Source organism: Apteryx rowi, unplaced genomic scaffold, assembly GCF_003343035.1.
Source record: "Apteryx rowi isolate R43461 unplaced genomic scaffold, aptRow1 scaffold_1092, whole genome shotgun sequence".
NCBI lineage: Eukaryota > Metazoa > Chordata > Aves > Apterygiformes > Apterygidae > Apteryx > Apteryx rowi.
Genome location: NW_020447300.1, coordinates 115,364 through 122,500, shown reverse-complemented (window position 1 = coordinate 122,500; position 7,137 = coordinate 115,364). Strand labels below are relative to the sequence as shown.

The window sequence follows — 7,137 nt, the reverse complement described above, 5'->3', positions numbered from 1 at the left end:
ACACGGCGCGCTGCGGCGCCGGGCTGCGCTGCTACCCGCCCCGCGGCGTCCCGCGCCCGCTGCACACCCTCATGCACGGCCAGGGCGTCTGCACCGACCTGGCCGACGTCGAGGCCATCCAGGAGAGCCTCCAGCCGCCAGGTAAGGCGGGTCCCAGGCGCCGGGGGGCCGCGGCGGCGGTGGCAGGGCACGCGGGGACGTGGCTGGCCCCCTGGCCCCCTGAGCAGCCCCTGCCCCCTGGTTCGCACCGGCCTGCTCGCTCCGGCCCCGCTCGCCCAGCACGAGTGAGGCCGGGAGCAAGCCAGGGTGGGGGGCTCAGCAGGGTCACCGCAGTGGGATGGGATGGGGTGGGATGGGATGGGATGGACGGGCACCAGGAGCAGCCAGGGCAGCAGCGATGCTGGGCTGCATGAGCTCCCATGGCTGGGTACCATGTCCGTGCTGTCCTCACCAGCTCCCTGTGCGGCAGTGCCACCGGCGGGCGAGCCCCTGTGCCAGGCAGGGACGCAGCCTGTGCAGGTGGGGACGGCGTACGGCGCGGGGTGCTTCGGAGCCCAGCCCTCACTGCCGAGTGCCCAGCACCGGCAGGAGGGTGAGCAGGGCAGCGCGGGATCCTGCAGCTGCACGTGGCTGGGGGAGATGCTCCCGCTGCACGGTGACCCCCGTGCTCCCCCCTTCCTAGGGATGCTGCCAGCGGCTCTGCCCAGCACTGCCAGAAGGAAACAGGAAAGAGGCCTCGGGGCACCTGCTTCCCTCCGCAAACCGCTTGGGGCTTGTCTGCGGGCCAGGGGCTGTGACACGAGCTGTGTCGTTTCTCCTCCAGCCCGGTGTCCCGACAGCCTGGAGGGGCCGGGGGCCGGTCAGGCCGGGGAAGCACAGGGATTGCAGCCCCGCCGTGCCTGCCGGCTCCGCTCGCGCCGCTCTGCATGTCGGCTGCGGCTCTCTGCCCCCTGTGCTGCTGGCGCAGGGTCCGGGGTGCAGGAGCAGAGTCGAGGTGGCAGCACCGCCCTGGACCCGCTTGGGCCACGCAGCAGCTCTGGCAGTGGGAACGAACCACATGCTGGGGGCTGAGCGTGGGAGCAGCCTGGAGAGGGGTCCAGGAGGGCTCCGGACAGCGCTGCCGGCCCGCTGGTGGGGCTGGATGCCCACGATCCCATCCCCATCCTGTTCCTGGGATGCAGGTCACGCCAGGCTCTGCAGGTCCCTGGGGCACAGCCTGTTGCGTTTGTAGCTCCCTGGATGTCCGCTGCCGGGCTCATCCCACCGGGGCCCCGTGCGGCCGGTGAGATGGCCCGCGTGCGGCCGAGGAGCTCTTTTCCCTGGATGCCAGGCTCAGCTCTCGCTGCCCAGGGCAGAGCCAGCGGGAGAGGGCAGGAGCAAGGGATGGGGCTGGGGAGCAGCCTGCCGCCGGGACGGCCCATGAGCCGGGTGCAGCCTGGCCCGGCCGCGCGTCCCCGCGTGGAGCCAGCCCCAGCGCCCCGAGGGCTGAGGGGCCGGAGCGGTTTGGACGTCCCGGCTGCTGGCCGCGAGCCCTGGCGTCCAGCCCCGCTTTCCTCCCCGCGTCGCCGCGAGGCAGCGTCTGCCGGTGACCCCGCGGTGCCCAGGGCCCTGCGCAGAGCCTCCCCCCGGCCGCCCTTCTCCGGGGGGCAGGGTTTGGCTGCGAGCGGGGCCTGCGGCGGAGACCCCCTGCCCTGGCCGCTTGTGCCGATCCCACATCCTGCAATAGCTGTCTTGGCTCCCGGGCCCGGGGCTCCGACGGGCTGCCAAGGCCTGTTGGTTTTGGCTTTGCCCCGTGTAACGCAGCATTTTTTCCCAGCGCCTGTAGGAAACAGACGTGCAGTTTTTTTCCTGTTCTTCCTGTGGAGCTCGGGACTCTGGTGGGGGACGGGTGGGCGGCTGCGGGAACCCGGCATCTGCAGCCGGGTGGCTGGCCGGCAGCTCCGCGGAGAGCGGGCAGGGAGAGCCAGCAGCTCCGCTCGCCCAGGACTGCCCAGCGGGCGCCAGGCCCGGCTGCGGCTCTGCGGCGCCTTGGCGTTGCAACCCTGGTGGGAAGATCCCAGCGGGATGCTGGAGCCGTGGCTCCCCGTCCCGGTGCCACTGCAGCCGGACAGAGCGGGGCCTCGGGAGCTGGGCTCCCTCTCTCCTTGGGGGAAAAAGCCCCGGCTGGGCACCGCGCAGGCTGCCGGCAGTGGGACGGCTCCCTCCGGTTAGGAGGGGAGTTAAGAGCCTATTTGTGTCCTGGTGCAGGGGCTTGCGGCTGCCTGTTATCCCTGGCACAGAGCACATCCAGGCCGGTGCCGGTGCCGGGAGCGGCGGAGGAGGGAGCGGGCAGGCGGGAGCAGGTGCTCCCGGCCCCGCGGCTCCCGGCGGCTGGCCCCATGCCTGGCTCGGCCGCGTCCCGTGGTGCCGTGGCCGGGAAGCGGTTAATGTGCAGCTAGTACAGTAAACACTTTGTCGGGGGCGCTGGGTGCGGGAATGCTGCATTCCAGGGAAGAGGCTTGGGAATCGGCGGCGGGGGGGTTGGGCCGAGTTTGGGGTTTCGGAGGGGCTGGATGGTTGCTCCTTGCTCCGCGGCTGGAAAGCTGCCTCTTCCCTGTGTCTCCTCCTGGGGCCGCCCGGGCTGCCGCCCCGGAGCGCGTGCGCGGCTGGACGTGCCCATGGCATCCCGGAGGAGCTGAGGATCTCTTCCCCAGCACGTGGCCAGTAGTTACGAGGGATTTAATGCTGGGTAAATGATTATGTCTGGGGAGAACTGACCCCGTGGAAGTTGCCACAGGCAGAGGGTGAGACGGATCCTCTTCCCTGCCCTGTACACAGAAGCGCGGGCACCTGCAAGCTCCCTGCAGCACCCGGCTCCGTGCTGCCTCTCGGCCTTTCCTTTAGGACCAGCTTGTCCGCAGCTGGCAGAGCGGCAGCGTTGTTTCTCCCGGCTTGGTGCCCACAAGGCGATTAGGCTGGACCCGGCGAGGCCATGCTTCACGGGACAGGCTCCAGCGGGAGCCAGCACGGAGGGAGATGCCGGGGCCCCGGGCGGCTGGAGCGCGGGCTGGACGAGGGCCGGGTTTAGTCCGGTCGTGGCCCCGGAGCATCCGCCTCTCGTTCGTCCCCGTGCGGGTTTGCCGGGCCGGCGAGGTGCTCGGCAAAGCCTCGGCAGCGCATGGGAAGGGGCTGAGCCGGGAGGGGCTGGCGGGCCGGGGGCCTCCGCGCTTGCTTCCTGCACAGCCTGGTGCTGGAGTTTAAAGAGTTTGAAGAGTTTAAAGAGTTTAAAGAGTTTGAAGAGTTTAAGGAGTTTAAGGAGTTTTCCAGGGCAGCTTGGTGCCGAGGACGGGGGCGAAGCCTGGCCGGGCCCCGTCCCCAGAGCCCGGCTGCCCCGCGACACCGCCTGCTTCATGGGACCTTATGAAAAGTTTATTGGCATCTGGTTTTATTTAAACCACGAGATTCGACACGGCGGCAGCGTCCGGCAGGGGGGAGGAGGGGAGCTTCTGCGGTGGCGGCGGCTGCGGGGTTCCCGGACCCGGCAGCGGGTCCCGGAGCGGCTCCGGGCGGGAAGGCAGGGGCTGCACGGGGGCCGCGCAGGGGAGCATCCCCGGCCGAGCCCCCGGTGCCCACGTTGCGACACGGCTCGGCGGTGCGTGCTGCCGGGGCTGGCATCGCTCCGCGCCGGGGTCCTGGAGCCCTTCTGTGGGGGGGGCGCTTCGGGTTCGTGTTTCAAATTTCAAGGACCTGAGCCATTTCCTGGAAAAAAATGACATATTAAACGAAAAGCAAATAGCACACGAACGGAGGAGAAGGATTTGTCACCACGGCGCCGCTGTGAACTTTACCCAGGCTGCCGGGAGCTGTTGCATGAGCCCTTGGCGGCAGGCAGCCAGGCGGGCTCGGTGCTCCGGCTCGGCACTCCGGCGCTGCTCCCGGCCCCGGCGGTTCCCAGCCCACTTTCCGCCTTCCCCCCAGCCCCGACACATTCATTACATGGCAAGGCAAGCGGTGAAACGGTGCAGCAGTGGCAGCTTTCTGCCGCGTTGCCCCGCGCCAGCACATGCCACCTCCTCGGGAAGCCTCCCCGCCGTCGCTTGCTGCCCTGCTGATGGGCGTTAGCGGAACGAACGAGCAGGAGCTGCAGCTTTTAGAAGAACGTCGAGCTCCCCAGCGCCGGGTGCATGACACTCGTCTCCCAGCTGCCAACATCTGGCATCCCGGGCTGGAGCCGCTGTGAGCACGGACGGAAGTGCCCGGTGCCGCCTTTCAGAAAGGGGCCCTGCTTGTGGTTAACTTCCTTATTCCTGGGATTTTTCTTTCCGGTCTGATGCTGAGCCTCCCCGAGGCAGAGCGCGTGGCTCCCCGGGGCCGGCCGGAGAGCGGGGGTTTTAGGGGTCCCGGGCTCTTGGCGGTGCTTCCTGGCCGTGGGTGGCCTCCGTGCCCAGGGTCACCTTCCCGTCCCCTGGGCTTTTGGGGACGCGGTGCCGTGGGTGGACACCCAGAGCCCGGGGCACGTGGCTGGCACATGGCCGGTGGGTCACGGCCAAACCCTGCTGCAGCGCAGCGCAGCGCAGCACACCCCAGCGACCGCCTGGCACCGTCACACTGCGAATTTGCAATGTTGCAATAGCAAATGCAGGGAAACGAGCCCACGAATCGCGGCTAACGAGGTGTGAAAGCTCCCGAGAGCCTTTTCCAACCTTGCAAGTGTGGCAGGGGCAGGAGCAAGCGGGACGGGGGCAAATGCAAGCAGGGAGCGCGGCGGGGGCAGGAGCGAGCGGGACGGGGGCAAATGCAAGCGGGGAGCGKGGCGGGGGCAGGAGCGAGCGGGACGGGGGCAAATGCAAGCGGGGAGCGTGGCGGCGGCAGGAGCGAGCGGGACGGGGGCAAATGCAAGCGGGGAGCGTGGCGGCGGCAGGAGCGAGCGGGACGGGGGCAAATGCAAGCGGCGAGCGCGGCGGGGGCAGGAGCGAGCGGGGCGGGGGCAAACGCAAGCGGGGAGCGCGGCGCTTGCGGGCTCGGCGGCACTGACCAGCGGCCGGCTCTGCTCTTGCAGAGAAGGAGGAGATCGACCACCCCAACAACAGCTTCAGCCCCTGCAGCATCCAGGACCGCAAGTGCCTGCAGAAGCAGCAGGCGAAGCGCGTCAACAACGGCAACAAGATGAGGAACAGCGGGAACCACCGCGAGGAGACGAGGCCCATAGTGAGAGCCGCATCCCCCCGGCGCCGGGGCGGCGCGGGATGCACGGAGGGCAGTGGGTGCTGGGGGGGGGGGATGCCCGGGGCAGGGGGGGATCGGCAGCCCCGGAGCCAGCCCGGGGCAGCTCCATGGCTGGGGGGGTCCCTGGGGCTGCGGCGCTTTTTGGGGGGCGGCCCGGCCCCCTCTGAGCCCCCCGTTCGCGCAGGCGCAGGGCTCGTGCCAGAGCGAGCTGCACCGGGCGCTGGAGAGGCTGGCGGCGTCGCAGACCCGGACGCACGAGGACCTCTACGTCATCCCCATCCCCAACTGCGACCGCAACGGCAACTTCCACCCCAAGCAGGTAGGCGAGCGCTCCCGGCGCCGCTCCCGCGGGAACGGGCGGCAGAAGCCGGGGATTGCCGTGGGAATGGCCCGGCTCCGGCAGCAGTGGGCTGGGGCCGGACCAGCGCCCCTGACCGAGCCGCGTCCCCTCCAGTGCCACCCGGCGCTGGACGGGCAGCGCGGGAAGTGCTGGTGCGTGGACCGCAAGACGGGCGTGAAGCTGCCGGGCTTCCTGGAGCTGAAGGGCGACTTGGACTGTCACCAGCCGGCGGACAGCATGTGAGCGTCCCCGCGGGCGCCCCGCGCCGCCCCGCCGGGGCCGCCTAGGACTGCGAGAGGGGCCGCGAGCCCGGAGCAGCTCCCCGGGCCGGGGGCACCCCGGGCACCAGCGCCCCGACGTGCCGGCGGCACCTGCCCTCCGCCCGGATGCTTGCATGGAAAGACGCTGGCCCAGATGGTGTCGCGTGCGGGTCCGGGGTGGGTCCGGGGCCGTGGGGCGATTTTTGGGTCGCTTTGCCAGAGCTGGGCGAAGGAGAGCGCCCGAAGTCGCCCCGTCGGCCTCCCTCCCCGCTGCCGCTCGGGTCTGGCTCAGCGCCCATCACCGTCCCATCTGGACTGCTCCGGCAGCCCTGCAGGTGCAGCAGCCGCTCAGCTCCCGTTCGCGGCCGAGCCCAAGCCGGCCCCCGGCCCCCGCCGCGCTGCAGTGCCTTGCCATGTGCCGCAGCAAGAGAAGTGCCTCGAGCCCGGCTGTCCCCGAGCCCCCGCGCCGGGCATCCGGGAAGGACCCTCCCGTCCCGGCCGTCGCCCTGCCGCCCTCTCCCGGCCCCTCACCGGAAGTTCGGGAGCAGGAGCGACGCCTCGCCGATGGGAAGGGCTTTTCTGTGTCCCCCTTCCTCCCCCTCCCAAAAAAAGTTTTAAAATATTTAAAAAATGCAGTTGGTGGATTTAAAACCGGCTCTATTTGGCCCGTTCGGCTGAAAGGCTTCATCCATGAAAAATGGGACACCTCCGTTAATGCTTTTTGTCTTTGCGCCTTCCAACTTGGCCAACTTGACAAAACCAAGATGAATTTCTGAAATGCTTCAGTGACGCGAAAACCGTGGGTTTTGCCAGCACAAAGGTTCCCGCTGAAAAATTTTCACTACTTTTGTAGCTTTTTTTTTTAATTTTTTTTGAAGCGCTTCTGTGGGAGCCGGCCGGGTCGGAGAGCGTTCATCGAAGTGACTTTTGGGTGACAAACTGCCATTTTGGTTGCAAGGGAAAGTTTGCCAAAGCCGGGAGCGACTGCACTGCCGTTCCCGGCTCCGCTCCTGTGTCCCGAGGGGCCTCCGGAGCGGCGGGCAGGCGTCGCGGCCCCGGCGCAGACGGAGACGCTTCAGTTTTAGTGAAGCGCAGCCTCCTGCTGCCTCCGGCGGAAGAGGAGCCGGGCAGCATCGCCTCCCGCGCCCGGGGCGCCGGCGTTTTGTACCGCCTCGCTCCTGTGGTTTAAGGCTGTATTTACACGTGGTCGTTATCCCGGTGAAGGCGACCTGCATTCTCGCCCCGGCGCGGTTTTTGTCACTGCCTCTTCGGAGCGGCCCGTCCCTGCAGGCTCCTTCCGTGTGTAGCAACGTCCCTCTTTTACCAGTAAAC

General features: G+C 68.8%; 1 protein-coding gene across 1 annotated transcript; it reads left to right on the top strand.

Annotated features, from left to right (window-relative positions):
• Positions 1 to 56: 56 nt before the first annotated feature.
• IGFBP4 (insulin like growth factor binding protein 4) lies at positions 57 to 5,788 on the top strand. Its single transcript, XM_026072925.1, has 4 exons — positions 57 to 141; positions 5,039 to 5,187; positions 5,390 to 5,524; positions 5,660 to 5,788. Exons 1-4 carry the CDS (start codon positions 72 to 74, stop codon positions 5,786 to 5,788), a joined length of 483 nt encoding a protein of 160 aa, XP_025928710.1. The 5' UTR covers positions 57 to 71.
• Positions 5,789 to 7,137: the final 1,349 nt, after the last annotated feature.